Source organism: Sapajus apella, unplaced genomic scaffold, assembly GCF_009761245.1.
Source record: "Sapajus apella isolate SASKATOON/1434 unplaced genomic scaffold, GSC_monkey_1.0 scaffold6, whole genome shotgun sequence".
Lineage (NCBI taxonomy): Eukaryota > Metazoa > Chordata > Mammalia > Primates > Cebidae > Sapajus > Sapajus apella.
In genome coordinates this window covers 47,282,517-47,302,758 of record NW_022436946.1, presented here as the reverse complement: position 1 = coordinate 47,302,758, position 20,242 = coordinate 47,282,517, and the positions used below count along the sequence as shown (strand labels likewise).

The 20,242-nt window shown below is 31.5% G+C and overlaps 1 protein-coding gene across 7 annotated transcripts in view; it reads left to right on the top strand.

Moving 5' to 3' along the window:
- The window catches only part of GRIK2 (glutamate ionotropic receptor kainate type subunit 2), a 728,978-nt gene that overhangs the window by 677,951 nt on the left and 30,785 nt on the right, over positions 1-20,242 (top strand). For all 7 annotated transcript variants that reach the window (XM_032275168.1, XM_032275169.1, XM_032275170.1 and 4 more), the window contains one exon: positions 9,603-9,828. In XM_032275168.1, coding sequence (XP_032131059.1) covers positions 9,603-9,828 — 226 coding nt within the window. The remainder of the gene's footprint in view (positions 1-9,602; positions 9,829-20,242) is intronic.

Sequence of the window (20,242 nt, the reverse complement as noted above, 5' to 3'; positions counted from 1 at the left end):
TCTAAACTCCAGCACAATTGGAATGATTTTATAGTATGCATCTAGCCATTCATTTATTCATTATTTTAAAATTTATTTAATAAATATCTATTGGTATCTATGATATTCTAGACACTGATTAATGATTAACATAATCATTAATTATTTATACATATTTTTGTTGTGATACATTTTAATTCTTGTAATGCATTATAAATAAGACTTTAAGCTTTGCCAGGACAGGGATCATGTTTTGTTTTTGGTAAAACTCAGCACACACAGTGCCTAGCATGATTCTTTATACCAAGCTGGTGCTGAATATATATTAGAAAGAAAGACCAAATGAATGAATGAATAGTCCAGTGAATTATCAAATAGAATAAGGTGAGATTTAAAATAAAACTTTTGCGCCTCTAAGTCTCCTCACCTGAAAAGGCCTGACATTAAGGGCCATGTTGGTTAAAGATCCTGCCTCAGCAAAAGCTCAGGGTACTTTTCCTATTCTTGCCTACTAGGGTGATAACATTAGAGGTGAAAACAAGTTTCCATATCCTTAAAACATTATAAATTATTCTAATGATAAAGGCATGTATCTATATACTTACATATATATGAAGACAGTAGGCATATGCTACAGTCATAGTATGTAGAAGTACTCTGTTTCTTTATTGATTGATTATGCAAAATATACAATAAGAATAAATCCTGGTTATCTTTACAGAGCTTTAGGGTAAAATGACTTTAGATGAATTTTTTCATTTACTTCTCACAATACTTCCATGATATTATTAAAGAAGCTTTTTATTACATTAGGTAAGGCAAAGAAATTATGACTTAATGAAGGTCCTTCATTGACCCAGTGTGGTAAAGTTTCTTAATTTTATTTCAGTTTGGCCACATGATAGTAAATATATTCTTGATGGCTATTCTGTATTAGAAAAGAAAACATTTGGTCAGGAAAGTTGAAGACATCTCATTTAAAAGAAAATATGAAATGACCCTTCATTATGAAAGACTCGGTTTAGTACACAATGAACTATCAAATGCTGTTTCAACTACCTAAAAATGATAACTGTACTTAACTGCACCAAATGGTACTAAACTCACTACCTATCATATTATGCTTAGTCATTCTGATTTCTTTTATTCCTCTATTAACTCACAGTAACACTGAGAAGAGCAATTCTCTCTGTTTCATTGTTCTTCCCTTCAAATAACTGTTTTAAGAGATTGCAGATGCCTTGAGACAAAACTGCCAGAATTATCCCTAGAACTGACAGGTTTGCTAACAACTGAATGCTTTTCAGATCACTGCAGTGCACTCAGATCCACCTTTGATATGAACCACATATGGCTTCAGTCTTGTTTCCCTGAATTAACTCTAATTTACTAATGACCAAGGTCAGATGAGTCCAGATAGGGCTCAGCTGTTCTTACCTAGCACATATGTTCCACTATTTGGTAATTTATTTCTGTAATAAAAAATTAAAATGCAAATCTCAGCCAAATCTCTTTTACCAAGGGAGACCTTGCTATGGGCATTAGGGACTGTTACATGTGACTTTTTCATAACAAAATAAAAATTATTATGATAGCATTTGTAGCCAAATATCTGTTAGTATTAAAAACAAAATTGGTCATGTGAAATATATTGAAAAAGAATAATTTGAGAAAGTACCAAGTATCCCAAAATTTACTTTGTTAATTAAGAAAACTGTCAGAAATTACTGTATTTGCTTTAAGCAATTTTACGGTATTCATCTATATATCAATGTTAAACTAATTCCGCCAGATTTACTATTTAGGAGATAAAATTCTTTTTTATAAATGTCTGTTTATTCCAAAGAAATGGAATTTATTATCCAAAAAAAGTCTTTTTTAGATTACTTCAAGATGTTTTGGGTGCTGTACCACCTGATTAACTTTCTAAGGACTCTGAGCTAAAGCCAACATTTCTAATGTTATGTATAATAAAACATATTTCTAAATAGTACTCAATTTTCTTTGTATTGTGCTGTTGTTATGACGTTTAAAACAAAATTAATAGTAAACGTTTTTCATTTCTTTCATGGAGAAAACTTTCCTCTAACACATACTTAAAAATTTAATTCTAAATCCTTGATACGAGAGATTACACAAATATTGATGTTATTTTCTTGTCACTTTTAAGGCACTCAACCAGGTTTATAAAAGCAGGTTCAATGAACATAAGACGGTTTCTAAATTTTAATTTGTTTTCGACAGCAAACAGAATAAATGAAGGTAAAGAATTCATTTGGGTAATTTAGACCAAAGATATCTTTAAAAAGAACATGGCGTTGTATTTGTCAAATATGTTGCTCCCAGTAAAAGAAAAGAACATTTATGTAAGCATTGCAAGAGTAAACCTTACCTTATTAGCTTTTCACAATATTTTAGAAGGGATTCAAAACAAAATTGCAAAGCACTATTTTTACACTAATATTTTACCAGTTCACTAAAACATTCAGAAGAGAAATTTACCCTAAAATTTGTTAGTTATTGGGAATTGCAAAAAGCCAAATAATTTCCAAGTTGCAAACTTTATTTAGTGTTCTAGCAGAAACTAAACTAAAATGTCTATAAGTTTTAAATTATTAGATGTATGTTTAAAATATTTTAAGTATTTACATTGCATGCACTTTTTAGTACACAAAATCATTTGGCAATTGTGAATTTTAAAAAGAGTTATGTTATTCCTTTAAAGTTTATTCTTGAAAAGAATATCATCCTTTTGTTGATGTTTCAAAGTTCATGAAAACTGCCATTATAAGCAGACAGTATGCTATGAACGATTTTTTTTTGGCTTGTGTTGATGAAGCAAAAAACAAATTGTCTTACAAGGCTCACCGTTTGGATAAAATAAACATTGCTGAACACCGACACCCCAAATCCATCTAATGTAACAAAGAAAGATAAGTTTCTTTAACGTGGGGCAGAATTAAGGAAAGGAGAAACAAAATAGAAATACATTCTAGTATTCCTATCTGGGTGGCAGATAAGATAAACTGAGTGAGAAAAATAAGATGATTTTATTTACAAAAACCTAAAAATGCATTTTTTTTTGCAGTGCTTTTTTTTACATACACATTTCATGTACTATTTCTGAGACATTATTTAGTTCATATTCTTGGCTTTATCTGGCTAATTACTCTTTGTAACATAAGGATAATATTAAGACGTCTTTTTTATTTTTTCAAATGAGTTATAATCTTTTTATGTTTTATGTAATTAAAATTCTTTTGTAAAATTGTGTTGCAATAAATCCTATTTTCACTTTTTTTCTTTTTTTTAAAGCTAGGAGGTTTGGTTCTCTCAACCGTGAAGGAAAGAAAAATATTTTAACTATTTCATCTCTTTTACTTCACTACCCTGAAGTTAAGCTGCTCATTATCCTCTAATTTGTTGTTACCTCAATTATGTGCAAACAGAAAATTATTTTATGATGTGCTTAGCTTACTACCTGTCTTTTATTTTATACATTTCTCTGAGGTACTACATTCTTTTGGAAAATATTTCTTAACAAATTTGGCAGCACCTATGCATAGGACCAGGCTGTGACTCAATTCCTGAATCTTCCTGTTATTTTGCCTCAGTTCTCACTTTCTGTCATCACAGTGGTCAGAGAACCTTAAAAGACTGTGGACATTTTGGCTGATCAGCTTAGTCCCTATGCTTGATTTTCATCAGGACCCTTGGCAATGATCAGTATCTACTTCATTGAATGACACTAACCATTATCACAGGAGATGGAGCAAAATGTATTTACAGGAGGTTCCTTCAACATGTCCATCGTTTTCCACCTAAAATCGTTAGTTTATATTGTAACTTTATATTTCCTTTCTTATATGTCAGTTTGCGTACAACTTTCCTCTTCAACATAGAAATATTTGATTATTAATTTTATTTTTACCTCCTCACTGATCTTAAGTTCAGTTTTATTTCCTTTCTTTAACTTGTACATTTCCCATTTATTGACTTTTACCTTTCAAGATCCTATAGCCTATTTAACTTTGAGAATGTTGAACAACTTTCTGCTTTATTAAAAAGAAATCTAGCTGAGGCTTCTTATTTTCTCCTTATATGATATATCTTACAGTGGAAGTATAACCCCATGGGTGTTTAATATAAATATTCTGAAACTGGAGGTCAAGCTGATTGCAGCATTTTAAATCCTCATTTATTCTACTCAGGACCCACCTTATTAGGAACATTGCCTTATTTTTTTCAGCTTCACTGAGGTACAGTTGACCTTAATAAAATAATAAAAATTATATATATATTTACAATTTTGGAAAGTCTTTCCTAATAAATTTGACAGCAAGTATGCACAGAGCCAGGCTGTGTCTCAATTCCTGAGTCTTTCTTGGCATGTTATCTATATCTACATATATATATTTACCATAATCAGTCTAATTAACATATTCATCATCCTATATTTTTGTGTATGTGGTAGGAATATTTAAGATCTATTCTCTTAGAAACTTTCAAGTATAATTTTACAGTATAATTAAATGTAGTCACCATGCTAAATGACATAAGCTAGGCACAGAAAGATAAATGCTGCATATTCTCACTTATCCATCTAATCTAAAAAATGTTGAACTCATAGAAGCAGGAAGTAAAATATTATTTATCAGGGGCTTGAGGGGAGGAACTTGGGGGGGTGTTAGTCAATGGAACTTTGCATTATTGATTGTTCTTTCTTTCTTTGACATTTTAAACCTCTCCTTTCTGTTGAAACATCTCCTATTTGCATTTCAACATGCTCAAATCTCTTCAATCTTTTAAAATCTTACTTAAACCAAAATATTCTTCTATCTACTGTCCTGGAACTGCTCATCTTTGGAGTCGTACTTTTTATTTTTTTCTTTTTGGCACTTACTGCTATCAATGTACTTTCCTCAAATCCCTTCTTAATCCACTTTGATGTGACTTCTAAGAGTTTCACTCCCCTCAATTAGCCCTTGCTAAAATAACCAAGAAACTCTCTGTTGCCATATCCAAAGGAAATTATTCAGTTTTCATTTTTTGTGGTTTTTTAGCAAAGTCACTACAAGTGACCTCTTCCTTACTCAACATTCTCTTGCCTTAATTTCTGTAGTACTTGGATTTTCTTCCTTCTCTGTTTACTCTCTTTACATCTCCTTGGCAGATTCAGCCTCCTATGCAAGCTGGTGAAATTTAAAATTCTACAAGCCTTAATCTTAGGACTCATCTTTCTCTCCTGTGTTTTTCTGCATCTGTCCACTACTTGGTCAATTGTATCTAATATGACATCCGAAATCTACATTTTTAGCTTTGGTCTCCCCTCTGAACACCAGATTTAGATATCTAACTAAGATCCATTTGAATGTTCTTCATGTGTCCCCAACTCACTAATTATAATCTTTCTCCCTTAAAATTTGATCTTCTTTCAGTTTTTTTCCCCCTCTGTCGGTAAAATTTAAACCAGAAACTAAAGACTAAACCAGAAACCAAAGACTTGTTAAACCTAAACCTCTTCTTTACTTTTTATATTTTAATAATTACCTAGTAATATGCATCATTTTACACACACACACACACACACACACACACACACACACACAGCCCTTGAGTTTCTGGATATCTGTTCATCTCCAGCACCATCTCCCTAGTCCAAGTACTGTTTCCTTAGACTGAAGTTATGTGCTTCTAAATTATCTTTCTACATCCATTGTAGTTTTAGTGATTCCTTCAGAATGTAAATCTGAAATAAAAAATGTACATCGGATTTCATCACCCTTATACAATCTGCTTCATAATTGCCTTTACTTCTCACTGCTCGTATGATTAAGGCCTATTCTTGCATGTTAACTATTTATGAAACCTGGACCCTGGTCATTGTCTAAAATTGTGCCTATTACATAACAGTAATTCAATACATGTTTTATTTTTAAATTTTTTAAAATAATTTCAGCTTTTATTTTAGATTCAGGAGATACATATACAGGTTTGTTACATGTGCACATTAGTTGATGCTGAGGTTTGAGGTACAGTTGATCATGTCACCTAGGTAGTGAGCATAGTCCCCAATATTTTTTCAACCCTTGCCTCCCCTCATCTTCCTCCCTTGGCATTCTCCAATGTTTACTGTTGCCGTCTTTATGTCCACGAGTTACTCAATGTTTAGAGTAACTTGGCTCTGTGAAAGCAAAAATTGTACTGGGAAAAGTTAAAACAACAAGAAAGACTTTTCTATTCCAAAAAAGAGAGAGATCAGAACTCAATCTCTGCACTGGGCTGAAACTCTGGAGCGTTTTAAAGGATGATCTGGGAGATTTTAAGGGTGGGAAAATTTTTTAACAACAATTGGGTGGGTGTGGGGGATTATGACCATAGTGTTCGCTAATTGACTTTATCCAAGGGAAATATAAACTTTCTCATATCTTCATCACAGGACTAGTTTTACAGCTTGGAACAAGAGACCCTCTGTCTGAAGTTAGGTTCCCACCTTTCCCCAGAGACTGAAAGATAGAGATATTTTCTTCCTTGATGATTACCTTTCAAAGGGATGGCTGCAGGCCCTTTAGAAAAACAGTCTGGTGTTGAAAAACTGCCAAGAGACTTTCAAAAAGATTTACATTTGAAAGAGACAAAGAATTTACAATTACAAGAATTCTGAAGTAAGTTATCTAAGAGAAGTGAGGGAAAGTACCTTGATGATTGGGCTATCTGAATTACAGAAGATATTGAGTGAGCTTAAGTTGGGGCCTGGAATTCAGAAGGAGACTGTCTAAAGTTTCAAAAGCTAAGGGAACGTGTCAGGTAACCTTCTTCACCCCTTATTTATTTCACGATTATTTTCTAGCACCCTGTTCCTTAGCTCTTGGTGCCCCGGCCAAAGAATACTTTCTTTGATTATCCCTCCCATCAACTTCATATCCAAGGTAGCATCTCTTGCGTGCTTTCTCTCATATTAGAGTGTTCTTAATGTTCTAAATGCAAAAGAAGGCATTTTGAGTTTTTGTTTTGTTGCATTTGCACAATATTTTTTACCACTTTGAGGATCATTTATGCCATTCTGTTTGCTTTAGTCTTTTCATTTTATGGTAGAGGCTGTCATCAAATATCTGTTTGATATTTGGCTGTTTGATCACATTTAATAGATTTTAAAAGGCTCACTGCAAACTCTAGGTGCTTACTCAAAGTTGAAAAACTGAGTTTCACTGCAGGGTATGTAGTAGGTAATTTAGTTGGAAAATCCATGAAATATATATTTAGGTAGAGTTTGTGTGGTGCGCTGATTAAGTTTATGAACCTTGTAGGTAATCTTCACATGTTTGAGTCCTGGTTCTGTCACAAGGTAGCCATGTAATTTTAGGCAAATCATTAAATCATTGTGTTTTGGTTTTCTCATTTATATAAGGAGTACAAAAATACCTACAAATTTTTATAAAAATTACAAACTTTAATATTTGTAAAAAATTTAGAAGAGCATCTGGCACATGCTAAAATTTAAACTTTTATTATTATCATTACTATTAATACTATCCATTTTGCTTGAAAAGTATTTATATTTTTCTTTCTGGAGGAACTATATAAATCAAAACAGTTATAAGCCTGACTAATCTCAACACGGGTTATGGATTTCAACTTATTCCTTCTGGTTTCAGTATGGTCCTCCCTGGTTCAACTGTCCAGCATGGTCTTGCTTCCTCTCCAGAGAATACTACTACTAGTCCCTGCTTTGGTGGGATGGGGGAGTCATCATTCTATTCAGAGATAGGCTGTAACAATTTAACTGTTTTTAAGGCATCCTTTCAATAAATTCTTTTTTAAACCCATGTTTATTTTGGCTTGGAAAGGGATGTAGGACTCTCTCTGGACATATGTGGAGTGAGGGTGGATTCTAAAGTTACCCTTTTCCTGGAAGGTGACCAGCAGATAATCAAATTTCTTAAATTAGGCTTTTATATTTATTATTAGAATCAAAACAGTTTGGGTGACTTTTCTATCTAAATATATCTTGCCATTAAAATAATAGAAATGCTTAGAGAAATGAAAAATCAGTGCTGGAAAGTATTTCAAGAATTTTAAGTGAGTATATATTTTGTAAAATTCTTATTACACCAATTAACTGTTAGCATTGTAGATCAGATATTTCAAATGTAAAAATAACATGATAGTTCATGGTAATTTAAAATTAAACTATATACATTTATAAAGGAAAGAGTAACAACATTTCTTAAAGTTCATTGATTTTCAGTTGTGATTTTAAAAGAATGATGTGTTTATCACATGGATTGTAGCAAAATATTAACAGTGAATTAATTCATGTAGCATTATAAAATATAATTATCATCTTGACCAGGCACAATGGCTCATGCCTGCACTTTGGGAGGATGAGGCAGGCATGTTCAGTGTTTCACTGGAGAGCAAAGGTTTACATTTCTACCCAGTCTTAGCTCTGATTCTGTCCTTGTCTTTGTAAAGTACTCATTGTACCTTTTTCTTTTTCCTGATAAATCATAAGGTACTTATTTCCATTTTGTCATTGAAACAGTGCCAGGGTTTTTCTCTGTATGATTGTGCGCCTGCCTTTTAGTGGAAGTAGTGGTAACATCATATTTATTTCCTTGCACATGTAGAAATAAAAGCATACTTACTCTGTAAAAAAAAAAATTCCATATCTATTTGCTTGAAAAGAGTTTTGACTTTTTATGATAATGCAACCAGTATGCTGAATAGCATTCCTGTGTTTATAACTTCAGTATTATTTTTGGTATTTGTATAATATAATAATTAAATTACAGTAAACATTTCACAGATGAACTTTCAAGAAGCAGATACTAACATTTTTCCTGTTTATATTTTACCAGGACCTTCTGAACAAAACCTATTTTCTTCTTTTAGTAATGAAATTCTAGTAAAGCCCTACTGAGAATTTTCAGTTGGATATAAAAACTATTCAATTTTATTGGCCCAGGAATCTTTAGTTATTTAGTAGGCCTGAATAATAGATTTCTGAAGGCCAGCTTAAGAAGTTCTGAGGCGATCAAATTGTTTCTCCGTGGAAATGTAGACATCTTTATTTGTAACATTCTTCTTTGTAACAACTTCCCCTCATCTCTTCAACCTATACTTTTTTTGTGTATCCCTGGAGGCTAATGTAGCATCTGTGCTATGTTAATCCAAGTTGGGGGAAAACTAACTCTTGTAGTCTTACAGTGTCAATCTGAGTGCAGTGCTTCTCTCTTCCATATTTATTGTTAAAGAGATGCTGACAAATATGAAATACTCAGGTAAGATACCAGCACAAAGGAACTTCCTTATAAATCATTTATTTTCGGTTGTATGTATAACTTTCTATGATGTACTGAGATGCATTTTGAACATTAAGATTATAAAAAATATATTTGTTAAACAAATCTATACCAAACCTAGAAATATGATGAGCAATTGTTATGAGAAACTTGTTATACAGATTCAGATTTTTTTTTGGTATATATATCCTTAAAAATTATATGGTTTAAGATGATACAAGCAGACTAAATGTAGTCCATTGTGTCTAAACATTGTAGGACCACATGGAAACTATGCATATATCTTTCTTACGACCAACTTATGTTTACTTTCTTCAGAAATCAAAAATCTCCACGTATGACAAAATGTGGGCCTTTATGAGTAGCAGAAGACAGTCAGTGCTGGTCAAAAGTAATGAAGAAGGAATCCAGCGAGTCCTCACCTCTGATTATGCTTTCCTAATGGAGTCAACAACCATCGAGTTTGTCACCCAGCGGAACTGTAACCTGACACAGATTGGCGGCCTTATAGACTCCAAAGGTTATGGCGTTGGCACTCCCATGGGTAAGTTATATGTCAGCCATTTGTTCTTTGTTCATCAATCTGAGTTGCTTTAAGACAGGGGAAAAACAGTGTTTCCACATATGCCATTCATTAGGAATTTTGTTTTTACCAAATACATCCTGCTACCCCTCTGTGACTGTGTAAAAGCAGGTTATCAATTTGGGCATATTATTCTAAATAGATGACTCAAAAAAAAAAAAAGAAGAAATAATTTCTATCAAAATGGTCAGTAGCTATTCTTACTGTATCAGTGTTGAGAAACCCACAGCATAACCCAGCTAACCTTCTCTTTTTAATCTTAAATTCAAAAAAATGTTTTATGAGTAGGCTAAAGTTTTTATAACAATTTACTTTTTAAAATTTGTGGCTTATGAATATAGTATTTGACTCAGAGAGTTAACTAAAACAAGTGAGGCATAAATGGTTCTCACAAATATTATTAGAATTGTTTTACTTAAAAAAAGGTACAAATAGACTATTTACCAATGACATATCTAGAATATTTAACACTCAGGATTATTTTTAAAATCCCCCTTCTTCCATATGACAAAATCATTTTTAGCCAAAATAATAAAATTACGTAATGAATTGTAATTTCTAGAAAAAAAATACAGATATTGATTATATATGTACAAAGATGTATGAATATGTTTATGTTTGTTCTATTAAGTAAATACATATATGTGTGTGTGTGTGTATATATGTATATATATAAACATTACAGTACATGTATACATGTGGTAGACAAAATAAGGGCTCCCCAGAGATGTCCATGACTTAATCCCCAGAACCTGTGAATATGTTACTTTACATGCCAAAACATACTTTGCAAATGTGATTAAGTTGAGGATCTTGAGATGGAGAGATTTTGCTGCATTAGCCAAATGGGTCCAAAGTAATCACAAGAGCCCTTATAATAGGGAGACTGTAGGGTAGAGTCATAGTTAAGATGTGATTGTGACAGGGACGCGAGAGAAAGAGGAAGAGAAAGAATGAGAGAGTTAGTATCTCGAAATTTTCTCAAAACTAATTCCTAGTTTTGAGAATGAGAGAGAGAGAGAGAGAGAGAGAGGAAGAAGGAGATTTGAAGATATTATTTGTTGATGTTGAAGATGGAACACGACACCATGAGCCAAGAAATTCAGGTTAACTTTAGAAGAAATACAGTCCTTCAGAGACATCACTTTTAGGACTTCTGGTATCTAGAACTGTGAGATAATAAATTTGGTATTATTTTAAGCCACTAAATTAATGGTTATGTTTCAGAGTAGCCAAAGGAAACTAATTGTATAGAGAGAAAAAAGTAATTGTTAATACATTTTAATTACATCAGTGTACTTTTTGAAAGAAAAGGGGAAACATACTCATGATTAGTAACTAATAACACTATACATGTTTTGAACCTTCTGCAAATTTGTCAATGACTTGGTCAAAACTGATCATTGATTTCTGGAAACTCTGAAATGTCTAGGAAATCCAATAATATTTCACCAAAAAGTTTAACATTAAATCATATTACATTTGGAAAAATCATCTGAGATTTATTATGGTTTAAAATAGCTTGAATTAGTTTTGAAAAAATTTTGAGATACTAATTCTTGCATTTATGTAGTAGATTCATAATAAAGAATAATTGTACAGTCATTGTAAAAGTGAAATAAACAAACTTGAGTTTTTACTCTCAAAATAGACAAGTGTAGCTGAGTTTATATAATTGAGGGGATAGTGGTATAACTGGAATTTTCCTATTTTTATTTCCAGGTGGATTACAATGCTTATTAAAGAATAAAATACAAGTATATGCTAATTCAAAGTCAATAAAAGCTCAGTTGTTAAAGCTCAACAATAATTGTTTAGAACATAGACCAAGGAAAGATATTTTGAAGGAGGAGTATTTTATCTTTTACATGTTTTAGGCTTCCCAGTGCATAACGATAATGGATGCTACCATTATTTTTAAATTCTCCACAGAAAATATAACCCTTGTATTACCTGCACCAGGGGAAGGCTTCCTGAACCTTTGTTTCTGTTATTCCAAAATTATGTGCAAATTCAAAATTTGGCAATTAATTTTAATATACTATAAACGTATTAAAATGATTGTGTTTTCACAAGTATATTTTTGAAAAACATTTCTTCTCAAAATGCGTAAGCTTATACTTTTATCCCCAATAAAGCTTTGGTTTATTAACCTAGCTCTGTGTGATGGGAGTGGTCAAATCTTGGCAATCTGCATAGTTAGGTCAGTTATGACTTTTTCCCTCAGTAAGAAATGCATGTTGAACCCAGGAACCTCATGAGTTACTACACCAGTTATTTGGAATTTGTGATGCACAACTTCTTTGATAATTTTTGAAATATATTTTTTTCTAGGAAAAATTATATATTCTCAGAAGAAGAGGCTGATAATGTGCTATGAATATCATCATGCAGTATTCTGCACACTGTTATTCTGAACTTATTCTTGTCACTACAGTGCCCTTGAACAAGTCACTTGAAATTTATGGCCTCTAAGTTCAATTTTTTTAACTAGTAAAAGAGGAGGATTGTATTATCACAGGTTTATTTAAATGCTAAACATAAAAATTTGTCAAATAATGTGTTTGACAATTTTCTCAGGGTTTAAATTAGGCTAGACTACTTGGAGAAATACAGTTAGCTGATATCTTAGAACACATTAAAAAAATCAGGCATACTCTTAAAGTAGTTATGAGAGGTGGAAGCAGTGATTTGTTAGGCTCCCATTGTCCTGTATTATCATTTGGGAAGAGCTGAAATAAATGCATTTTTTAGTGTTGTCTCTGAAAGAAGTGAGACTCGTATATTGCTACCATTTTCTCTGGGTGTGCATTGTCTGTATAAGACTCATATATTGCTGCCACTCTCTCCTGGTTTTCATTGTCTGGATAAGGGCAGAGATATTTGTTTCTCTTTTGCTGTTCACTATTTCTGTTGTAAGCCCATACAAAAACAGTGTTTACATTCTATGCACCCTCAATCATTATTTATTGAATGAGTGAATTTTATATCTGGAAATATGATGCAGCAAGATTTATAAACAGAAACAACAGATCACTTTTAGAGCTTATGATAAGTATGGCATATTACATTATCAAAAATGATTGCCTCATTAAATAAAATTGAATAATCCAGGGAAATAAGAATTGAATAAGATTTGGGGAAGATGTGTGAGGACTTTGGAGTGTATCACAAATGTGTTTTCTTATTGAGAGTTACATAATAGTGTTCATAGCATTAAAATTTCTAAAGTAAAGAATTTGACTTATACCTAAGTTAAAGCTTAAATCTGAGAATTTTCTTCCCCCACAAAATCAGCTACTTGTTTTTTTTAAAGTTAACTAAGTTTGTTGCAAATTTTAACCAAATTGTGTTTTCTTAAACATAAAGAAGAAAGTTATCTCATGTCCATCCCTGTTCCTTTTGCAAATTTATATCAGATTGAGCTTTGATAACGTTATATTGTGTTTTTGATGCTTCAACCACTGAATGCATCAGGCATCTCCAACCTTGTCTTAGAGGACATCACTGACTAGTGGGAGAGAACTAGAGTCAGCAGAACCTGGGTTTTACATTTGTTTTCTTGCTTGTTTTGTGACTCCAATATACTAACATACCAGGACTGTCTCTATCATACTCTCTTGCTCTGCAGGAATGCTTGCTAAAAATAAATCAGTACAGTATATTACACGAAATCTCAAAAACTCACTAGGATATTTCAGATGTGAAAACTACTTTTATTTTTAAAATATGTAGTTGAATCAGTTCTAAGGAAGTCTTCCATTATAGTTTGTCAGAACTACACAATAAGCAATTTTTGATTCCTCCCTATTCCTGAGGCTGTTACAAAGTATTGACTTATTTTGCTAATACAATCTGTTATGAAGTAGAGTGACCATAGCTAATAACAATGTGTTGTATATTTCAAGATAACTAGAAGACAAGATTTTGAATGCTATTTCCACAAAAAAAAAATAAATATTAAAATGAAGGATATGCTAACTACTCTGACATGATGATTATATATTGTATACATGCATGAAAACATCACATTGTACTCCATAAGTACGTATAATTAGTATGTTAATTATAAATTTAAATTTTAAAGCAATTCACAATATTAATAGATATATTCACAGTGTTTTCATTTAACTTTTAAAATTGGAAAAAATGCTAGGGAAAGCATTTGGAATTTCCATTTCTTTTAATTTTAAGCTTATATATAAGATAGGAGAACAAGAAAGTTGAAACTATAGGCCTGAGGATATAGTTATTTTCTTTCTTTTTTTCCTTCTTATGTCTTCAACTCATGGCTGCTCAAATCAATTCTTGCCCTTCTGGAGAAACTTGAATTATTGTGGAAAATATTCACTGATATTTGCAAGGGCACAGATACAAGAAACTTATAGAAATTGACTTAGATTCTACTTCTAGACAGAATAATTACTTCGTAGTGTGTCAATTAGAGTGATGTAATCGTCAATTAGAGTAATGTAATATGTAACATATCAGTGTTTCATTAAAATGAATTTTTAAAAGTTAGGCAACTGCTCATGATAAATTAATAACTTTTATAAGAAATTTAGGTGTAAAATTATCGGTACATATTAACAAAAATACCCAAAATAGGAATAATACCTTTACATGGCACATATTATGTTTAGAAAAAACATTTTAGCACATTCTTATTTTCATTTCCAAATAATATTTAATTTAAATTTATTAAAAGGTCTTGTTATTGTTAAAAAAAGATTGAATATGTATATATATATCTTGTTTTAAGCCTAATTTTGAGTGAGACAAATTTGCACAAACTAATTTAAGTTCAAATAAATAAATATTTAAATCATTGATGTACAAGCATTGCACTATATCTTTTTGGTTTTTTTATTCAGATAACTTGTTTTCTTCTTTTTAACTTGATAATATTAAATTCTTGAATTTACTGAATGATATTTTATTCATTCAAAGCAGAACATAAAGTCAAAATGGTTTTGAGACACAGTATATTATGATTCTTAAGTCTCACATAACTTCATTGAAGAGGTGTGATTTAGGAACAGACATTTCACACTATTCTCCCTTAGATACTTTATTTCATGTAAAAGTTTCTGGCAGTAATTTATGGTTTCAGGCAGTAATTTATAGTTTACTATTTTATACATCTACTAGGAATATGACTTCATGAATTCTTTGTATTTATTTAGTCATTAATAAAATCAGTGACATGCTACTCTAATACTTGAATGAGATTCTGACTTCCCATAGCCTTTCAACCAACTAGTAAATTAGCATTTGCCTTTTATGTAACCATTGCTGAAGCACACTTAAAATGGTTAGTAGTGTATTAATATATTTACTTATTTAAAAAATTGTACTTAATTATAAACAAAAAAGGAATTCATTAAGGAGTGAAAAATATTCCTTGAGGTTCTTGCTGTTTCTCAGCAAGAGTTAATGAGATGGTTATATTCAAAGCAGAGCAATATGAGCTAAGGTTCTGAAAAATTCAGATTATTTCAAGAAATTCCCCTGGCTTTTTAATTTATATATTCAGGAGCTATAATCCATAGTGAAAATTTCACCTTTGCTAATATTCTATATGTGATCAAAGAGAGGAACTTCCTTTGCTTTTATTATTGCTCAGATTTTGAGATATTTTCAAGGAAGCCTATATGGTTTGGTGAGGAAATGAAAACAGGAAATATTCATGAGTCTTTTCAATTGGGAAATCAGGGAAACAAAGGATTAAAAATTGTACATATATCTACCCTGCCCCATTTTCCCCAAATTCGTACATTCTCTTCGTATCCTGCCATGCTGCCTTCTGACTGATTCATTTAGAGGCCTCACCATCCCCATTCATCACTCTAAGTGTGATGATTACTGCCCAAAGTGTGCTGTGAGATCGCTTGAATGACTTAGAATAAGCTATTTAATTAAGGAATCTCTGTATACACAAAAATACCTTAGTGGAGCAATCAACAATGATGTGAAGGTAAATGCTAAATAAGCTGAAGCCGGTTTAATTAAGTTTGGAGTGACATTAAATCCTTTCAGAGTTTTTCTGACTGCAGCAACATCATTTTAAAGTGGCATATACATGTATGGTAGATTTTTAAGTTGTAGGGGATCTTAGTAAGTTAACTGAACTTACTTCATTCAAAACAGTATTTTAAAAAGCTCGGAGTGAGTGAAAAGCAGAGCAAATCACAGCAGTTTCATTAAGGAATGTTTAAATTGTGTGGGCAGTTGTAGTCCTGTCTCTTATTTCACCATAGGTGATAATCTATTTATCTGAACTGGGAACATTTCCCCTCCTTAATGGCATTTTTGGCTGCATTGCTTCTCTCCTGACTGCCCATACTTAAAAGCCTTCTTGGTTTCTCTTTTTCAAATGTTGAGTGCATATTGCACTTTGAGGACTAGGCAGACTCAGCAGTGCATAAGCTCATAGGAAAGCAGCAGTCTAGAAAAAAAAAACAAAACATTAGGACCAGTTGGTGTTAGTTTGCTTTGCTTTATGCAATTTGGTAGAAATATAAAACAAGTTAAGTGTGTCATTAAGATGATTTCTATTTTTAGCAATGAGTTAGTGGCCTCTTTCTTTCATGTATTAGTTCCTCACAACTTTAATAACAAACAATGTATGTGGCAGTGGAGAAAGGGAATTGTGTTCATGTCTGTGCCTATTATTGATAATAGAATTTTCTGTAATTTCAGTTGTTCCATTTTATTTGTGGGATTAAATCAATAGTGAATTCCGAACAGTCAGCGTATAATTATTTAACAGTCAGTGAGTATTTCTGTGAACAAAACCAGAAATACATTAGTCATGTCATAGTTAGAGAATTATGGAAATAAACACTATATATGAAGAATGTAAAGATGAAGTGGATATACTTATAGAATGCCCTTTAATATGAAGATTAAATTTAAAGGTAATTTTAGCCACTCACAAATCTGTTATATACAATTTATTTCTCTCATATTTACTGATTTAATTAGAACTATTAGGGTGTATTTAATTTAGTATTTGACTTTAATGTTACCTTTACAAGCTAATGCTTTAAAACAATATTATCTATGATTATAAAAAAGCAGTAGTACTATTGATAATTGTCAAGTAACTTTTATCAAATTATATTATGCTTACCCATAATTAGCCTAAAGTAAAACATGTAACAATGGGTTGTTATTGAGTTTTTATGGTAGAAGTGCGCCGCTTTGACATATAAACAAAATGAAATTTCCGTTTTTTTCATCTATTTTCTAATGTTAAATGCGTAAGATTCACTCTTTATTTCTGAATTTCTCATTATTTGGTGAAGTAAGAGATGCAGAATTGGTACCAGTGGAGGTATGTTGTTTGTTTGAGGCAGATGCCAAGGTTTATAAAAATAGAAATCAATATGAGAAGAATGTTCTTTCCCTGTTTTGTTCACCATCCATTTCTAAAATTCTCAATTCATCATATAATAAGTACTGTAATTTATAGATGCATAAAATTGCCAGCCTTCAGTTTTTCAGCTTTACTGAAACAAATGAATACATTTGTCTTCATTAGTTTAACATAATGCACAAAAATTGATGCAAATTATTCATCTTTCTGGAGGTCAACGCTTCCATTAAAATACATTCTATTTCCACTTTATATAAGCAGCACAATTTTAATATTTGAATTGATTTTGCAAGGCTAAATCTAGATCTAATAATTTTCAGAGACTGAATTAAACAAAAAAAAACTCAAATTACACCTGTTTAAGCTATACATTGCTGGCATATTTGTTAAAGTCTAGATTACATGTCACTGAAAACAGATGAGAATCTCAGTAAGTTATGCCTGCTCCACAGACGTCATCAACAGACTGCAGGCCAGAATCTAGGGAGCGTCAAGAGGGAATGTGATGAATTGTGAGCACCACTGTGAACAGCTGTCATTAATATTGTAAATGTTGACCAAATGGTACCCGGACAATACAGAAATGGATAATTCTCATAAAACAGAGTTCTGACAGATTTTATACACAAAGATTGGATCATTTAATTCATTTAGCATTTAGTACTGATTGGTCCAAGCCCATGTCTTCAAATTTTACTTTAGATTAGTTAGCCACAGACTGATTATGCCAGACAGTTGTCCTTGGGTTAGCAGAGGTAGGTAAGGTCAATGAGTCACTCTTATTAGAAAAAATCAGTCAAATGTTTATTGTAAATACCAAAGCCAAATGCTTTGCATTTGCTGATCCTCATGTGACAGGCATATTCTTAGCAAGCTGCATGGAGTATATGACCTTTGTAGTCAGATGACTTGTATGCAAATTTTAGTTTCACCTGGATGAAACTTGATGAAGTTACTGAGTCCTTATTACATTTAATATCCTCGTTTATAAGTAAATATAAACATGTTCACATAATTGGATTGTGAAAAAGTTTGAGGATATTATATTTATAGTATTTGTATCTGAATGTCTAGCATAAAGGATTTTAAAGAAATGTTTTGATCACTTCTAATATGAGGTTATAGAAAAATAAAAAAATTTAAAAATGTTTTGAAGAAATGTTCTCTAATGAGTGAAATAATATGTTAGTGGTCTCTTTAAGTTTTTAGAACTGTTGCAGTCTTTATATGTTTAGAGATATTAAATATATAGCAGAGAAAGCAGAGTATTCGGATAACCCAATGTTAACCAATTGGAAACCTGTTCCTAATGAAACCTACCTGGAATTTTGCCATCAGCCGATCAGTATACTGTAATTAGATAACTATCATTTTCTGGGAAGAAAGTGATTGAAATCTGTATAAAGTTGGGAAAATTTGTATCATAGGACATTATCTAAACAAGTAAAATGATTTTCCATTTTCAGCATGCCTTGAATGTTTAGTAAACAGAGCTAGTAACGTATTAGGAGAAGTATCATCTCTAAAGACATATATTTTCTTTACATTTGCCCAATCTATAAGAATTCTATTACTCTAACCTTCTTAGTTGTGTAAAATAATGAACATAAAATATAAATATAAATCTTCTTTCTTTTTTAGAAGACAGATATGGAAAAACAAATTTGACATAAAATAGAGAAAATACAATATTAGATATAAACAAATGCTTTTTATTAGTGCAGGGGCTTACATAGGTGGAGCTTAGTGAGACCAAAGCAGATAGGCCAAATTTCAAAAAGAACTTAAGAAATCCTTAAAGGATGGGTAGCCCACTGTCTCTTGAAAAAAACTTATTTTTTCTTCCAATTTATGGGTTCTTAATGATTAATTAGGATGGTGATTTAATATAAACTGGTCCAACACTTATAATTTATTCCTTGGGACTTTACATTACATTTGGAATAAACGCATAATAGGAAATTATTGCTGACATATCCATTCTTAACACTATTCTAATGATTACTATGCTGATGCCAAAATCATAAGAAAGGTAGGGTTTATAGGATAAAATTATTTCTATTTTCATATGTAGTGTCAGACTTTCATGATTTAATACTCAAGAAATATGACAGCAAATCTGTTTCGCCAGTCACTTTTAACTAATATATATGAAATATGTCAGAACTAGGAAAAATAGTTGGCTGTTTCATTACAGGTTGATAACATTTTCTTTTTCACAAGTTAGAGGATATCCAGAATATTATTAAAAGGCCACTGTCTACTACATATACCCTATAATTTGAATTCTTCATTGATACAGTTTTATATGCCATATATAAGCATCTCCCTTTATAATCTTAGGTGTCTGAATATTCTCCTGTGTATTTGTAGAATATTCAGATTCTACCTGAAGGAATAGTTGTAGAATATACAGGAGAATATTCAGGTACCTAAGATTCCTTCTAGTAGAATTCCTTCAAGTAGAATGCATTTATATTATTTAAAAAAATTTATTGTAAACTAAAAATGTATAATGTATATATTTATGAGGTAAAAGTGACATTGTGATTTACAAATACAATAAGGAATAATTAAATTAAGCTAATTAGCATATCAGTTACCTCATACACTTATCTTTTTTGTGGTGTGAATATTTGAAATTTGCTCTCAGAAATTTTGAAATGTACAGTACTCTGCTACTAATGATATTTACTATGTTGTGTAATAGATTAAAAAAAAAAACCCTATTCCTCTTCTGAGATTTTATACTCTTTGACCATCATCTCCCCATTTCTCTCACCCCTCCAGCTTCTGCTCTCTGTTTCTATCAGTTCAAATGTGTTAGATCCCACATGTAACTGAGACTATGTGGTATCTCTCTTTCTGTGCCTGGCTTCTTTCATTTAGCATAATATTCTCTAGTTCAATCTAGGTTGTCACAAATGACACAATTTAATTCTTTTTTAAGGATGACTAGTATTCCTCTATGTGTATATACACCAAATTTTCTTT